The 18,583-nt window shown below is 38.1% G+C and overlaps 1 protein-coding gene across 1 annotated transcript in view; it reads left to right on the top strand.

The window, feature by feature from the left end:
- The first annotated feature begins 778 nt into the window (after positions 1–778).
- EFHC2 (EF-hand domain containing 2) overlaps positions 779–18,583 on the top strand; it is a 154,622-nt gene continuing 136,817 nt past the window's right edge. Inside the window, 1 exon segment of the mRNA XM_089904599.1 lies at positions 779–2,125. Within this exon segment, the coding sequence (XP_089760725.1) occupies positions 1,932–2,125 (194 nt within the window). The 5' untranslated portion in view covers positions 779–1,931.

The following is an 18,583-nucleotide window of genomic DNA, read 5'->3' on the forward strand; positions in this document are numbered from 1 at the left end:
CATTTCATAGGTTGCCTTGAAACAAAGTATTTTCAAACGTCCTTTCAGAATTCCTGCCAATGCGTCATGCTTTGCAGGAGGCTATCGCTCTGGCGTATATAATCCTGGCAAAGTATAAAGTTCAAGAAGCAAATTCAGGATACTGGTTACCTCTGGAGAGGGAGGCAAGGGGCATGAACTCTGAGAGAGGGCTTTATTTGTTTCTTTTTTTAATATTTTAATTTCATTGGAGTGTAGTTGATTTACAATGTTGTGTTAGTTTCAGGTATACAGCAAAGTGGTTCAGATTCTTTTCTCATATAGGTTATCACAGAATATTGAGTAGAGTTCCCTGTGCTATTTATACAGTAGGTCCTTGTTGGTTATCTGTCTTATATATAGTAGTATTTGTATGTTCATCTACAAGTATCATATATCACTCATATGTGGAATTTAATTTAAAAAAGATACAAATGAACTTATTTACAAAACAGAAACAGACACAGATATCGAAATCCGGAGCTTGGGATAAGAGAGTGCTTTAATTGTATCTGAAATGTTTTATATTTTATACAGGGCTGTGGTGTACATGGATGTTCATGATATGATATGCATATGATACAACAAATATCATATATCATAATAAATGTATACGATCTTTATTGTATCATATATCATATATTACCTTAGATATTATATTAACTTGAATATGCTGCTTATTTACATGCTTATATTATCCATAAATAATACTGTATTTTTGAATGTTTTCAGACTTTATGTAAGTGAAATGATCAAATTTTGTGTGCCTTTCTACTACCTTTTTTTTGCTTGACATTTTTTTGAGATTTGTCCGTATTGATGCATATAATTTTAGACCTCTGTATTAATATTAATTGAGGTATCTTTTTTGCTATTGATGGACATTTAGATTGTTTCCTATTTTTCACTCTTACCAACACTGCTGTAACAAATAATCTGATCTATAGCTCCCCATGCACGGTGCAAAAGATATTTAGAGGCTTTCCTGGTGGCACAGTGGTTGAGAGTCCGCCTGCCGATGCGGGGGACACGGGTTCGTGCCCCGGTCCGGGAAGATCCCACATGCCGCGGAGCGGCTGGGCCCGTGAGCCATGGCCTCTGAGCCTGCGCGTCCGGAGCCTGTGCTCAGCAACGGGAGAGGCCACAGCAGTGAGAGGCCCGCATACCGCAAAAAAAAAAAAAAAAAAAATTTAGGAGTGGACTTGCTAGGCCTCAGGGCATATACACCTTTCACTTTGCTAGGTATTGCCATGTCTTTCCTCAGAGGGATTTTTCTGTTTTACTTTCCTACTAGCAGTGCCTGCATGTTGGTGTTGGCCCACATTTTGCCAATCCTTGGTAGCATTATCTAGGCTTTGCCCTCTCTGCCCAGATCCTCAGAAAAGATGGGAGGGGAGTGGAGAAGAGGGAGAGCAAGGTTCTACAATTAGGAGGAGAATGTCAGCTCTGACGAATTTCCTGTGACATTTACTTTAATGAGGAAAAGATTATATTCTCTGTTTTGATGAAAATAATATTTAGACTTCTGTGGGAAAACTGTTACATTTTTACTCTGAAGTAGAGGAGTTTTTTTTTTTTTCCTGTTTACATTCTTGGCAAATAAGTAGAATAGACCAATTAGCAAGCTAATGTCCTAAATGTTCACTTACAGTAATAATTTTTAAATGTTTTAAAGTAGCATGGAGCATTGGGTTTATTCTTATTGCTTTTCAAGGTTTTGAATTTGTTAAAATGAATTGAATTTAAAATGAGACACAACTTTATGATGAAGATTGATCATAATTATTTGCCACTCTCATTTGCATTTTGTAATGGGAACATAAATGATGGGAAATGTGTTTACCTTTTCAAACAAATAAGAAAAGTCACAAAGAGTAACTTTGGCCATTTTATGTTGTCTCTTGTGTTCACAGATGGGAAAAGAGAAATTCCACAAATCTCAACATTGGGGCTTTTGCAACAATGTTAGGATGCTGGTGAGTGAAGATAAACCAGGAACAGGTGGAGAACTGCTTCTCGGACAAAAGATAAAGCCAAAACATAGTGTATTTCCTAAAGGAATGGGAACTGATTCACCATCCTGGGTGGCTTTTGATAAACAGGGTAAGTCACATGACACTGGGAGAAATGCAGTCTTAAAATGTTACATGTACTAAATATTAAGTAGATGTGAGAAAATAAGAGTCCTCAATGTAAATGTATATGTTCATCTGAAATGACACATTCTAGAACAAAAGTACCCTAAACAAAGAAAACTTATCCCTGCTCCTGTTTCTGACTAGGTACATTGGCTGCAGGATGCTTAATGTTCATCACCTTTCTTGGCTAGTGTTATCAACCTTTCTCTCATCTCCTGCCCTGGACAGGATAATGTCCTTCTACAGACTAAGAGTCTGGTCAGACTGCCACTTTTGCTTAGTGATTGCCATTAACTAAAGACTTTTGTTTGATTCTGAATGTGCCATTGAATACAACGGGAAAATGCCTTCTCTTCTTTTCTCCATACTAATTATGGTTCCTCATCCCTGAGGACCATAGGGTGACATGGCATGAATTGTAGAAGTGAAGGAAAGAGGTGCCATTATTAGAGAAGAGTCTGAACATTTTAGTGATATGTGTTTGTATACATAACACATGCACGTATACTGGCATATTGACAGTTGTAGAAGGCGATCCTTTTGAGTATCTTAAAAAGAGACTAAGATCAAAGGGAAAAAACCCAAGGTGACCAGTTATTTTCCACAAGGCAGCTATATGGATATGCTCTGTTTATCACACAACCTTGTATCACGGCCCCATGGTCTGTTCTCCAAAAAAGAACTTGTTATTAGATTATTTAGGTCCTGTAATCAAAAAATAACTCAGGACTAAAGAATTCAAACTGTAGTATGCTAAGTTTACCAGGAAGTTTTTAGCAGCCTTAGCATGGATTGGTTGGCAATACTTTGATTCCAATTAAAATGTCTTCAAATTTGGTAGAAGTGACATATCCCATGTCATCTGAGTTAGGGTCAATCAATTAGAGCACATATTTCTTTTGAAGCCCCACTCTGACACTTATGGAGATCTAACAGACCACGGGAAAGCTTCTTTCCTCGGAAACCATCTCTACTTTGAACGTGGACCAATATTTTTCTTTTTTTTGATTATTTTCAGTACCTGGCTTAGTGCTGGACCCAGAGTTCAGAAGCAATCTCTGGGCTGACTGACTTGGGTAGATCATGCATGACTTCCTGTTAACATCAATCTTATAGGTGTTTGCACATCATCACTCTAGAATATTTAATTTTCAAGGGTCAAACAAAAGATTCTATTTTTACTTCTTGTGTCAAAAAGAGGGTATTGACAATAGCGTAATCCACCACGGAATAATGTAGGCCACCATATATTAAACTATTCTCTTGCATTTAAAGTTGAAAATTCATTTTATTTCATGTTTTTCTCAGTATTTAATATGTGCCTTTCGAGCCTATTTTATAGCCCTTTAATTACTTATAAAATTATATAGAATATTTCATGAAGTTGGAATAATTTTAGCTTTAAACTACTTGAGAAAATGAAGAGCTTGCTCATTTCAGGCCTAACTAAATGCGACATAATTCTTTCAGTTATTTTGTTGGTCAACTTCAATTAAATATTCATTGAGCTTTAAATGAGACACTAAGACTATGAAATATTTACGTGCTCTGATGAGATTGTGAACTTCAGATTGGATCCTGGTTAATACCCAGAGCAAATTATAAAGCACTTTCTGCATTTGTGGTTCAACAAAACAAGTCAACACCTGTTAATCATTTTTCTTGAAAATGAGACACTTTCAACTCGTTGCCAGTTTTTCCAACAGCTTTTAATCGTAACAATATACCTAGGGTTCCATTCTCAAACAATACAAAGTAGAAATAAAGGCAGTTCTTTGGAAAGTGCATCAAAATTAATATTTGCAGTAGATGCTCTTGGTGCCCACCCAGACCCGTGATAGGGGTGGGGCACCCCTCCCCAACAGCTGTAGCAAGTGCTTTGGCAAACAACTCACACCTGTAACCCTCCATGGAGTGTTGCTCTTGGCCAATGGGCATTGCATCACCCAGAGAGGTAACCTGGGAGGTTACACTGGCCCCCTCATCACAGGACCGGGTAGCAAATGGCTGACTGATTTGTCAAGGGTAAAAGGCTGAGCTTCTTTAAGGTGAGACAACTCTGTGTTGTGATGTAGGCTCGTAGCCCCTTGTGGCATTAAGCCTCGGCAAAGCTTCATGTGAGAATGCATCCTCGCTTGGATCATTTCTCTTCCTTTGGCTGTTCCCCTCACTCCCTTACAGGTTTCTCCCAAGGGTACGCCCTTAATAAATCACATGCACCTAAATCCCTGTTTTAGGTTCTGCTTCTATGGAGCCCAACCTAAGACAATGTTCCAGTTTCTATCCATAATTCTAAAAGTGACCATCAAAATGCTCTGCTCAGGCAGACCATCAAATTACAAGCAGAAAAGATGCTATTTGCAGTCACGCAGAAGAGCCAGCATTTATCATCCTGCCTGGCCCTCATGGCAGACATTTCTAGCTATTTATCTTTTCTTCACTCTCCCCTTCATTCTCATGGAGAGAACACTAGTTTTATTCAGGCTGGAGACGTGCCCACTTACAGGTGTTCACCTCCCCCAGGCTCCCTGCAGCTAGGGCTGGCCACTTGGCTCACTTCTAGCCAATGATATGTGAGTTAAGGTTTATTGGGTGGGGCTCCTGGGAAAGGTATTTTTCTAATTAAAGGAGTCAGGCTCAGCTGGTATGTTTTTCCTGCCCTTCGCCCTGCCTTGTTTTCCTCTCTGGAACTAGGACATAATTCCTTGGGGGCACATCAGCCATCTTGTGACTGCAGCAGAGATACAGGGAATCTAGGGCCCCGATGGCATCATGCAGCCACTGTTTCAGGCCTGGGCTGTGTCTCTCCGGACTTGTTAAATGAGAAAAATCAGCCCCTATTTCAGAGGTTCTCAACCCAGGGAGGCGTCTAGAAATGTGTGGAGGTGTTTTAAGTTGTCGCAATGACGGGAAGCAGCACTGGACTAGGATAAAGCAAGTGAGGCACTTGTCTTGGGTACAGAATTTAAGGGGCACCCCAAAACTCAGTAACCCGCCAGATAATATTTTAATGAAATCTCTTAAAAATTAATGCAAAAAATTCAGGTTGAATAAAATGCCAGCATGTTATAATAAAGACAGGATCAGTAACTGTCATGCTGAGCCATACTGGAGCCTGAGGCAAAAAGAAAAGTCAGTAGCACTGATTCCATATTTGTTTAACATGGTGGTATTTTGTTCATTATGGATTTCTGGCATTAGTTTTGATGTTTTAAATTGCCTCGCCCTAGGGCCAGACCTGACCCAGAGGTGCTGCTGCTATTTGAGTAGCTGGGGGCCAGCCTTGTATTTTACATCCTGCACCGTGGGGAGGGCAACCCCCCACCGGGCAGAGTATTCTGCCTAAAATGCCAGTACTGCTCCCATTGAGAAACACAGTCCTAACTTGCTTAAAACCCTTGGCAGTGGGAGGAGTTATGCAAATAGCCAAACATAATTTTGCCTGATACTGCACCTACTGCCCAAAGACTAGTTATTTCGTTGAATTCATTTAAATACAAGCAAGCACATATTCATTCAACCAGTTAGTTCCAGTCATCATCCCAGCACCTCTATCAGGAAGAAGCAAACGTGGATGATTGTTCTCATTTTATAAATGAGGAATCATTGGCAAGAAGTGGGGCAGGGGCAGGGTTCTGATTGTGGCTTATTCACCTTATGCATCTGAGCCTGAGTTTCCTTGACCCTGACGTGGGGCTTGGCTAGCTGGTTGCTAATACCCCTTTACCTCTAGCAGTTTGCCTAAGTCTTGAGTCTCAGTCTGTGGCATGTAGTCTATGACTACAGGGAAATTCATCCTAGAACTGAGCCCAGACCCTGAATCTCCTGGCCTGGGGCTCTTTCTAATTACATCAGGCACCTACTGCTTCATTGTTGATTGAAGTTGGGCACTTGGTAGTTTATAATGTGCCGCCGTTGCTATCGTTACCTGCTTTTATAAAAAAGTCAGACTAGTTAGAAATACTCAAATGACTGAATGTTTTTTCATGACTTTTATCTGGATGTTAAGCATCATTTACATAGACTCTACAATTATACACTCATTTCTCTTCATTTGTCAATGGCTCCTAGTTAGCCTAATTTGTTGGCTGATTTGCAAATGACTCTATTATAGTAGTAAGTGGCAGGATAAAGGTTGATCCTATGGGGTATTATGCATGCATTTAGAAATATTTCATTTTTTCCATCTACTGTATACATAATAATTATAATCAAAACTACTGACCACAGAATTAGAATTTTAATAACTGCATTCATTGACATTGAGTTTATGATGAGCTGATTATTTAGTACTGTTTGGATCTCTATGCTTTGAACAATATGAAAACAAAAATTTAAAGTATAATTTGATCTCTTGGGTCACCTTGATGTATTTTTTTAATTGAACAAGTTGGTTTATTATTCCTTGCAGTGAGGGAAAACATATACCCTGAGTAACTGTGGGATGTCTAAGTAAGCAGGTGTTAGAAAAGACTTACCATAAGATTTGGGCTTGTGTTAGGTAATTTTGGAGAGGATCGAAGGAAGTGAGGCCTTGCTCTGGATTGGGTGCTCTCAGGAAGCGGGGGTACTTCTATGACTGTGTATCTTTTTTAAAAATTGAAGTATAGTTGCTGTACAATATTATGTAAGTTACAGGTGTACAATATAGTGAGTCACAATTTTTAAAGGTTGTATTCCATCCATTTACAGTTATTATAAAATATTGGCTATATTCCCTATGTTGTACAATATATTCTGGCAGCTTATTTTATACCTAATAGTTTGTGCCTCTTAGTCCCCTACTCCCAGTGCCCCTCCCCCCTTCCGTCTCCCCACTGGTAACCACTAGTTTGTTCTCTATATCTGTGAGTCTGCTTCTTTTTTGTAATAGTCACTAGTTTATTGTGTTTTTTAGATTCCACCTATAAGTGATATCATACAGTGTTTGTCTTTCTCTGTCTGACTTACCTTACTTAGCATAATGCCCTCCAAGTTCATCCATGTTGCTGCAAATGGCAAAAATTTTCATTCTTTTTTATGGCTGAGTAGTATTACATTGTGTGTGTGTGTGTGTGTGTGTGTGTGTACACACCACTTCTTCTTTATCCATTTATCTGCTGATGGACACTTAGGTTGCTTCCATAGCTTGGCAATTGTAAATAATGCCACTGTGAACATTGGGGTGCGTGTAACTTTTCGAATTAGTGGTTTTGGGTTTTTTTCAGATACATATTCAGGAGTGGAATTGCTGGGTCCTATGGTAGTTCTGTTTTTAGTTTTTGAGAACCCTCCATACTATTTCCACAGTGGCTGCACCAGTTTACATTCCCACCAAAAGTATACGAGGGTTCCCTTTTCTCCACACCCTCACCAACACTTGTTATTTGTTGTCTTTGTGATAGTAGCCATTCTGATAGATTTGAGTTGATGTCTTATTGTGGTTTTGCATTACCCTGATGATTAGTGACGTTGAGCATCTTTTCATGTGCCTGTTGGCCATCTGCATTCCTCTTTGGAAAAATGTCTATTCAGTTCTTCTGCCCATTTTTTATGACTGTGTATCTTAATAAATCTCATTTATGGGGACAGCAGACTAGAGTGAGGCTACATCTGTAATTGGGAGATAAGCAGCCGTCACTCCCATGAGCTAGGACAGGAGGATATTTGGCATTTTGTGGCTTGGACAATGTTTATGTTCTGTCTGTGTTTAGATGTAGCTATGGAGTGGTCTGTTTTTTTGGTCTTGATCCACTGTGGTCACAGAGCAGCCTTGTCTGAGGATGGTATTTTCTGGAAGTGTTCATGTTCAGTGGGAGAACACCAAGGCTTTGCTGTGGCTGCCAGACCAGCCTGTAGCAGCACCAAGGCCAGCTGATAGTGCCAGGCTGGCTCCTGCATGTCAGGGGCTGCTTTTCTCCTTACCCAATACCAGCCAAAATTTTTAGTTTTCCCACAGGGGATCAAGGAGCGATCAAGTAGGCTAGAATTTTGAATTGGCAAAGAACAATACATGACTACAGATCCTTGAAGTTTTGCCTAAAGCCAATTAGGAATGTTACAAAATATAATCAGCGTATATAAAAATAAAATACAATTAAAAATTTAAAAATAACTAGAAAATGTGTCAGATACTATACCTTTAAACCATACCCAAAAGGTCAAATGAAAAATTTCCATAGGTTTATGTGACTGTCAGATTATCTGAAACCTGTTAGAATCATTTCATAAAAGACACCGATATGTATAATTATAACACAATGTGCTTGTAATACATTGCCGTTTAAGTCCCATGTTTTAGGTCACAGTTACATAACCTTTAGCTACTGAGCTTTAAAGATGAAATCAAAAGGCTTGCCTGGGGCTGCCCTGTGGCGCAGTGGTTGAGAGCCCGCCTGCCGATGCGGGGGACGCGGGTTCGTGCCCCGGTCCGGGAGGATCCCACATGCCGCGGAGCGGCTGGGCCCGTGAGCCATGGCCGCTGAGCCTGCGCGTCCGGAGCCTGTGCTCCGCAACGGGAGAGGCCACAGCGGTGAGATGCCCGCGTACCGCAAAAAAACAAAACAAAAGGCTTGCCTGAAATCAAACATGTCATACCCCAAATTCTCAACTGTATATTCTGCATCTATTTCTAAAACACAAAATTACCTTCTTTAAATTTATGTTAAACTGATAAAGTTTCTAATTTCATCATGCATTATGGCTTTCTCTAATCTTTTGAAATTCAGAAGGCGTTTAATAAAAACTCCCAAATCTGGAATAAATGTTTTTCGAATAAAAAGAATGAGGTTCATAAATGAGTCTCTGACTGAAGAAGAGAGAGTTCTTCCTCCCCTCTTTTCTAAAACCTAGAGTGTGGTTACCAGGCAAAATTTTAAGACCCTCCCCTCAGGGTTATACTTTTTATCAGTAAGTAGGCCTGTGGCTTATTCTCATTAGCCCAAAGTTAAAATTGTCTTTTTGAGCTTAAACCTGAGTAGATACCACTACACACCCATTAGAATGGCTATAACTTAAAAAGACTGACAATACCAAGTGCTGACAAGGATGTTAAGAAACTGAAACTTCTGTATATTCCTGGAAGGAATGTAAAATGGTACTGCCATTTTGGAAGACAGTTTGGGAGTTTCTTAAATAGTTAAATATATGCTAACACATGACTCAGTTAATTCCACTCCTACATATATTTCTAAGAGAAATTAAAACATATGTTCACACAAAAACTTGTATGTGAATGATTATAGCATCATTATTCATAATAGCCAAAAACAGGGAACAACCCAAATGTCCATCAACTGATGAATGGATGAACAAAATGTGGTATAGCCATACAATGGAAACTATTTGCCAATAAAAAGAAACTACTGGTATATAGTACAATACGGATAAACCTCAGAAACATACTAAGTAAAAGAAAGCAGACACAGAAGGCTTCATATTGTATGATTCCATCTATCTGAAATTCTAAAAAAGGCAAATATATCAGAGAAAGCAGATCAGTAGTTGCCTGGGGTTGGCAGTGGGAGAGGGAATGTTTTGGGGGGGATAGAAGTGTTCTAAACTGGATTGTGGTGATGATCACACAGGTCTATAAATTTATGAAAAGTCATTGAACTGTATACTGACAAGAGGTGAGTTTATGGCATATAAATTACAGTTTAATATATTAGTCTAGGACTGCCATAACAAAATACCATAGACTGGGTGCCTTGAACCACAGAAATTTATTTTCTCATAGTTCTGGGTGTTAGAAGTCCAAGATCACGGTGCTGGCAGGGTTGGTTTCTCTTAAGGCCTCTCTCCTGGGGTTGCAGATGGCCGCCCTCTTGCTGCCTCTTCACATGGCTATTCTCTGTACATACTGATTTTTTTTTTTTTGAACACAAAAATCTTTGTCATGTATAACATTTTAGATCACAAATTAGGAACTGATGGTTACTGTTTGATTTGTTGACTTATATTTTAGGCTGATTTATATTTTGATCTGAATTTTTAATCTATACAGTAATGTTTATTTATTAAAAACTACTTCCCTCTCTGAATTCAGACCAGCCACAGGTTTATTGGAAACATTTAAAAGATTATTTACCTTCCTGAATTTTGTATTTTCAGGATTCTACCCTATAGTAAGCTCACCCTTTTTTAACACTGATGGTGGGTGATGGTACAAATACTGACTATATAATCTATGTTCTTTTTTAAAAAAATATTTTTGAAATAATTTTGTACTTATAGGAAATCACAAAAATGGCACAAGACAGTTCCTGTGTCTCTTTTCCCAGCTTTCCCCAACAACAGCATCTTATACAATTATAGTACATTATCAAAACCAGGAAATTGACATTAGTATAATACTAAACTTGCAGACCTTAATTGAATTTCACCAGTTTTTACATGCACTCATATTTCCCCTTTAGTTTCTAGTTCTGTGAAATTTTATCACAGGTACGGATTCATGTAACCACCACCACAATCAGGACACAGAAAACTGTATTCCTCTAGGATTTTGTTGTTTGAGTCTTTATTTTAATCAACTTTACTGAGGTATAACTTGTATATGATAAAATGTACCCATTTTAAGCATACAGTCCCATGAGTTCTAACAAATGTATACACAGGTAACCACACCCCAGACACCATATAGAACATCTCTTCCACCCTAGACAGTTCCCTCATGCCCCCTTCCATTCAGCCCTCCTCCATGGCTCTGACTTGCATCACTATAGTTTTGCCTATTCTTGAACTTCATATAAATGGAATCTTATAGTGTGTCTTCTCTGGAGTCTGGCTCACTGTTTGGGATTTAAGATTTGAGACACAGCTTTATGCTGTGTATGTATATAAAGAAAGTGCAGCCAATTCATATGTAATAATTCACCATGGCAGATTTCTGCGTTACTTTTATAATTGTTTTTCATTCTCTGGATTGATATTCCTTTATTTTTAAACATGCTGGTTTTTATTTTTTTCAAATAAATTGCTCTCCTAACTCCCTTCAGAGGTTTAAAAACATTTAGCATTGTTAATTTCTAAATTTAAACATGTTAGAATTGTTCATATCCTTCTACTTATTTTAATTATGGTCCTCTATTTAAATACCTATTCTGAGTATGAAATTCATTGTGGTGTTTAGTGTGGTAATAGTTCTTTTAATAAAGAGGATTCATCAGGGACACATGTCATTATCATAAACCTTTTATCAGAGGTACAAATAATTGAGGGCGCATGGCTGTTCATTCTAGGACATCAGAAATGGGGAGGTGGCAGGGAGGGCATGAATTCCACATTATTGAAAGGGGGACAGAAATACTTATCTCCATTCTTTTTTCAGTGTTGTCCCATTTCCTTTTCTTATATCCCATCTCTCAACCTCCTTAATCTTTCCCCTTCCATTCTTTTGACCTCTTTCTCTATTTCTTTTTCTCTCTTATTGGACGTCGTCTGTCTCTTCATCCTCATTCTCTTTCCTTTCATGCATTTTTATTCGTCTTCCATAAAGTGTGCCCTATTTAACTTTCTTCCCTTTGCCCACTTTGTCTTCCTCTGTCCCAGGCCTTGCAATTGCTGACTTCTCTTCTTAGGAAAGTAGAATTATCACCATCATCACCATCATCATTATTGCCAGGGTCTTTTCCTTTCCCTTTCCCTGTAGGATTGAACCCAGGGTATGTATGTCTCCCCAAATGGAGCATTGTTTGAATGAACTCTGTGTACATTGGTTGGGGTATCCCTTGGGAACATGGTCCTCCTGCAACACCCCTGTAATAGGAGGCTCTCTGGTGTAGGGGAGAGGGCAAGGGTTTCAGTCAGACAGATGGGTTCAAAACCTGGATTTACCATTTATTACCTATTTCATCTGGGCTATGTTTTTAACCTCTCTTGGTCTTAATTCCCTCATCTGTCAAGTAAGAGTAACAAACCTATCTTAGAATTGCCGTGAGCATCAGATGGACAATGCACATCAAGTGCCCAGCTCATCGCATGTAGTCCTGAAGAATTAACTCTCCTCCTTTGTTTAAGGCCTGGCTTATTTTCTTACGTGGGGTAGGGAGGACGGTGTTCCTAGGGGAAGTGAAGCATAAGCTCGGACTATCCCAGTCATCACCTGTGCTGCGGAATTCTTGCATTTTTCTTTGGCACAAATTCTGCCATATTCCAGAAGAATCCGTTTGGAGATGCCACCATTGAGACCAGTGAATTCTAAAAAGTAGCCATTAAGCTATCGATGCATTGCTCTTTCCAGTTGTTCCCCAGTGTTCCATTTATTCTGTGGGTATTAAGGTAGTTTAAAAAGTCTTCTGTTGTTTAATAAGAGAGTTTGTCATGTGTCTTCTATTTTAGCAAATTCACTTAATGGTCTTTTAGGGGAAAGGTGATAAATAACTACATTTATTATTGTTTTACTTTTTCACTATTCTGAACTAATAGCAGTCAGTAATAGACTACTACAATTGTATTTACATTCCGATTATTCTAAACTCAAAGATTTTACACCATTGTCAACTAGGTTCTAGAAACTTCATGTAGGCCCTTTTGTGTTTAATCAAAATTTTACTTCCTTCGTAGTCTACTCTGTTGTTTCCCTCCTTTTTAGCCTAAAATATAAAATCTGTTTTTGAGTGTATTTTATTCTGTCTCTCGTTCTACTTGTTGATTTTTTTCATCTGGTGTTTCAGGGCATTTATTTATTTTTTTATTTTAAACTTTTTATTGAAATATAGTTGATTTATAATATTGTATTAGTTTCAGGTATATAACATAGGGATTCAATACTTTTATAGATTGAATTGCCATTTCAAGTTACTATAAAATAAATAATGGCTATATTTCCCTGTGCTATATAATATATCCTAGTTGCTTATTTATTTTATAGATAGGTGTTTGTATCTCTTAAAACCTACCCTTATCTTGCCCCCGCCCCCCACTGGTAACCAGTAGTTTGTTCTCTATATCTGTGAGTCTGTTTGTGATATTAATTCATTTTATTTTTTAGATTCCACATATCAGTGATAACATACGGTATTTGTCTTTTTTTGGACTTACTTCACTAAGCCTCATACCCTCTAGGTCTATCCACATTGTTGCAAATGGCAACATTATGGCTGAGTAGTATTCCATTGTGTGTCTGTATATATCACATCTTCTTTATCCATTCATATGTTGATAAACACTTGGATTGCTTCCATATTTTGGCTATTGTAAATAATTCTACTGTTAACATTGGGGTGCATGTATCTTTTTGAATTAGTGTTTTTGTTTTTTATCAGATACATACCCAGGAGTGGAATTTCTGGATCATGTGATAGTTCTATTTTTAGTTTTTAGGTTTTTGAGGAACCTCCTTAATTTCTTCCATAGTGGCTGCTCCAATTTACACTCCCACCAGCAGTGTACAAGGGTTCCCCTTTCTCTGCATCCTTGCCAACATTTGTTATTTGTAGACTTTTTTGATGATAGCCATTCTGACAGGTATGAGGTGATGTCTCATTGTGGTTTTGGTTTGCATTTCTCTGATGATTATCAGAGCATTTATTTTGACATTTGTGTTTGAATTTCAAAAATAAAGCTGTTTTTCAATTCTGGTCTAGTTGGCTTTTACAGTCAGCTTTATTAATTGAAGCTTTGGTTCTTACTGATATGTAATGGGGATAATATTATTAATGTGTGTTCCCAGCTTTGTCCTTTTCCCCACACCCTGCCTGCTGAACAAAAATTTGTCTTTGCTCATTCCACTCCCCTGCCACCCCGCTCCATCCTCTAAGGATTCTTCTGAGTTTTTCAGTAAGATTCTCAGGCTTTGGGGGATGCAGAAAAGGGAGAAGGGCTGGAAAGAGCTGGGGGGAGGAGAGAGAGAGGGAGAGAGATGTCTTAGTGCTGATGGTGAGGAAATGTGAGACTGACAAGACTTGAAAAAGAGAGGAAAGGCATTTTTGTGAGAAGTGGAGATGTGGAGCATGAATTGGATCACCTTTAGAGTTTCTTCAGGGAGCTAAGGTGAGACAGAGTTTTCAATTGCTGTTGGTTGCCCAGCCTTTTCTTGGACTGTATTACCATGCTGGGCCTGGTCCACATTGGCTCATTATTTGAGTTACATCTAAATGTTAAGTCACTAAATTATATATTTTTGTTTATATTTAAACAAGTAAGAGAGCCACCATTACCCTCTGTCACTGATCAGCTGACCCCGGTCCTCTCTTGTTTCCCTCTGAAATCTCCCTTTCATCAGTCTCCTTTTGAAGGCCACTGCTGCTATCCTATTTCATATCTTTCATCCAGAGAGTAGCCTCTTCAGCGCCATCCCTGCCTTCAGTCTGATTCCCCTTTCAACTGCCCACTCTGCTACAGGGTTAACTTTCTAAAATATTTAGAATCCTTTGACTTAGCTTTGCATGGCCTGGGGACCACCTGTCTTTTGGCTCTTGTACCTTACTCATCTCATCTCCTCTGCCACCCCTTCCCCACTCAGCCCTCAGCCACACAAAATGACTCACAGGACCCCACATACCATATATTACCATGCTCTTGTAACTTTGTACATGCTGTTCCCTCCACAGAGAATGCCCTTACCCACCTGTCCACGCATGCAGTTCTTCTTTCATCTCTCAGCCTTGAAGGCTCATTTCACTTGTCACCTCCACTGTGATGCGTTCTTCTTGATGCTCTCTCAGGTGGTTCGCACTTCCCCCTCCTACTGGAGCATTTTCAAACCCCTGTTAGAATCGCCCTGTTACTCTTCTCTGTGTCCTTCACTGAGCTGGAGTGTGGTGGGGATTTTGTGGCAGTTCAGGACATAATGCTTAACCTCTGAAGGTGGCCTCTGAAGCTAGGCAGTGTGAGTTCTAACCCCAGCTGTCCTATTCTCTTATCTCGAGACCTTGGGTAAATTATTTAACTTCCTAAACCTTGACTTCTGTAAAACAAGGATCACGATATTACCTATTTTAGAGCTGTGTTGTGAGGAGTAAAGGAGATAGAGTGTAAAAGAACTTAACACATTGCCTGACCCATTATAACTACTTAATCAGAGTTGGCTATTTTCATTTATCTTTGAATTCTCAGAGCCTAGCACAGTGCCTGACACATCACAGGTGCTCAGCGATGAATGGCTTTGTAGGAATATTATTTTGTCTCTCCTAATGACTTTATCTCCAGCGCATTACAATTATTTGGTGGTACCATTCCCTGTTTTGCAATTATTTGCATACAGTCTAATCTCCCTTACTTGACTGTGTAATCCTTGTAGCTGGAGAGATTGTTTTATTGAATGCTGTACGCTCCGCATAGAGCTTTGAACTTAGCAGGTGCTCTGTAACTGGGTTGGTCTATGTTACTTTGCTTTTGATACAGGAGCCTTTCCATATGAAGTATCCATTTTGTGATCTCAGCTGTTGATGCACTTGTGGGAAGTAAGTGACATACTTTGAAACCAGTAGGACAATCTAATGTACAGGGGAATCCAGTTTATTGAGTAATTATTAGAAGTATAGAATAGATTCTTTCGATTGGAGGAGAACATAAAAGGCATCTTATCTAAGCATCTTTCTTCTTACTCTTTTGGGAGGAATCCAGCCTTTTAAAGTACATAATATCTCCAAATGATGGCAAGAAAGAGTGTTTTTGCCTCAGGTCCCATTATTATTCCCTCTGAAAAAATATATATAAAATACTTGGTAAATTATATATATATATATATATATATATATATATATATATATATTTACCAAATATTTTTCTTTGTCTTTTATATTGTAGGTGCTGTTTTTCTTTTGTATCTTTAATATTGAATATTTGAATATTCATTTTTCTCTATTCAGTTTATGAAACCCCATGACTAGAAATGGGATTTGTGTTGGATAGGGTTACCCCCTTCTTCTCAACCTAATTATTTTTCCAGGAAGACTTATTTTTAAGCAGTGGGTCTGAACCTCTTCTCTTAGTAATATCAAGTGTTTTTAAATTGCTTTGCCCAATAGATTCCATAAGGATGTGAAAAGACAATTTTAGATGTGGTTTTGACAGTATTTTTAAGCTTCTAGCTTTGCATCCTACACTGATTTATATATTATTCAGTATTTTTATACATTCATTTTCTCTCCAAAGTGCTGTTATATATACATAATTTTCTTAATCCTTTAAATAGTGCTGCACTGTCCTGTGGTGAGCAAGTGTTGATTTTCTAATTTTTGCTAAAAGGTTAACCAGGGAACAAAGACTTTAAGTGGTTTGCACCAGTTATATGGTTAATTAGTGATACAGCTACAAGAATAATATTCGAGCGTTCTAGTCACATCTTTTTCCCCTTTTATAAACCATAAAATCAGGTCTTAAGAAGAAGCAGACAAGTAAAAATAAATTTGATGAATGCTTATACTGTCCATATAGGTTAGGTGCATTTCATCTTAAACCCACCCTAGATTTAGTCATGAAAATTGGAGCATAAATTATAAATGGATTCATGATGATAATATTTTTATAATACGAAAAATTTCTGGAAATCATCTTTCTATAGTTTGTATTTTTTGTCATTTTTTTATTGAATTTACCTTTATTGACCATCTCTTATGTTCAACAAGCTAAATGAGATTCAGATTTGTATAACTTGAATTTTCTAAAATGATATGCCTATTTAAACACAGTATCCATAGGAACATAAATTTATCAAAAAAAAGTGAGGAAAAGAGAATTTGGAGTGAGATTATAACTTAGGCACTGATACTTAGATGAACCTCTCCACCTTCACAATCCCAATTAAATGACTTCAAAATTTTTAAATACGGAGAAACCATAATAGTGTTGGAGGCCAGGGAGGAGGTCCATCTTCTTGTTGCAAACTGTGAAGAATTTCCACTAGATACAGTGCAGATGAAATCATATTGAAGAATTATACCAAAACCAACATGCAATTTCACTTCCTAAGAAAGTGACAAGAATTGAGTTGGGGGGTTAGGACAACCTGTAGGGGCTTCCACTTGGCTTACTTTCACAGCTATTGATGGATTAAGAGTGTCACTAGGAGGCCCAGGAATAGTCACACTGAGGGAAAAAGCAGACCCTGCATTAGGGCGTTTCTCTGATGCGACAGGCAATGCACACGAAGGACTGGTTATATTCGCTCTGTTCCCGGAGTGGAGGTCAGGTCAATTTATAAAATTTTTGTGTGGAAAAATCTGAAGTTTTTCCTTAAGGGGACTCTCCATGGCCCCAATTCCCCCCCTGCTTCCCTTAACATGCTGTATATGAATTTCTATCAACCAGCTTCCCACTGAGAGGAGGAATCAGAACATTGGAATGGACGCTGAAGGAAGGAAAGAAGACCTGCCCACCCTATTTTTAGAAAAACATCAGCCTGGATAGACTGCTCTTTGTTCAAGAATGAACAAAGAAACCCAACAGAAGGTTTCTGAAAAGGCTCTGCAGTGTAAATGGAGGAGAACATAGTATTTAAGAGGCAGAGGAAAAACAATATTTATTTTAAAAATACGCCTTCTATAGGAAAATGAATATTTTTGATAATGATTTGCTTTGTGCTTTCTATTGAGTGCAAAGAAGTATACAAAACAAAGTAAGCATTTAAAGCAAACTGAAGTGAAGTCTAGAAGGAGAAAAGAGAATACGTTTAAAATATTGTTGAATGAGACTGTAGGTGAAAAGGAAAGGGAACTTGCTGAAGGAGGAAGAAATGTGAGGAAACTAAAAAGCATTATATGTAGTAAAATTAAAAAAAAAAGAAACTGGAGAAAATGAGATGAGTAATGGAAAAGGCAAACTTGAGAAATTCTCCCAGAATGCAGAGGAAAAGGTCAGATATGAGAGCTTGAGATAGGTAATGAAAGGTTGGACAGAGGATGGAGCTCTTATAATATATAGACAATTGTTCCTAAAGAATTAGAAGCTAGATTAAAAGCAACCAAATCAGTTAAGCATGCCATAAAAAAACAATAAAAACAAAACCAACTTTCTGGACTATAAAAACACACAGATCTACAGATCAAATGCTTACCATGTACCAGAGAAAACAACAAAAAAAGAGACCAATAATTAGATATAGTCTGGCGTTTTTTATGTTAATGTCAAGGATAAAACAAATTAATTACCTAGCATCCTGAGAGAAAAAGTAGTTTAACCCCCAAAGAAGGAGAAGTTGACATCAGAATTCTCTGCAGTCTTAAATGCCAGAAGACAGGGAAGCAATGTCTATAACTTTTAGGGGAGAATGTTTGTGACCCACAAATTCTAGACTCAGCCAAGGTGGTATTAGTGAAAGCCACAGAAGGATGTTCTCAGATATATGATTTCTCACAAATATGCCATCCACATACTTTTCCTGAGAAAGTTGCTTGAACATGTACTCCAGCCAGTTGTAAAGCAAATTAAACAGTTCAACCATGAGGGAAGTCATGAAATAAAAGGGTTAGTGGTGAGCAATGGAAACAAACTTATAAGTAATT

Source organism: Delphinapterus leucas, chromosome X, assembly GCF_059928025.1.
Source record: "Delphinapterus leucas isolate spDelLeu-1000000601 "Yukka" chromosome X, BTC_Dleu_Yukka2, whole genome shotgun sequence".
Taxonomy (NCBI): domain Eukaryota; kingdom Metazoa; phylum Chordata; class Mammalia; order Artiodactyla; family Monodontidae; genus Delphinapterus; species Delphinapterus leucas.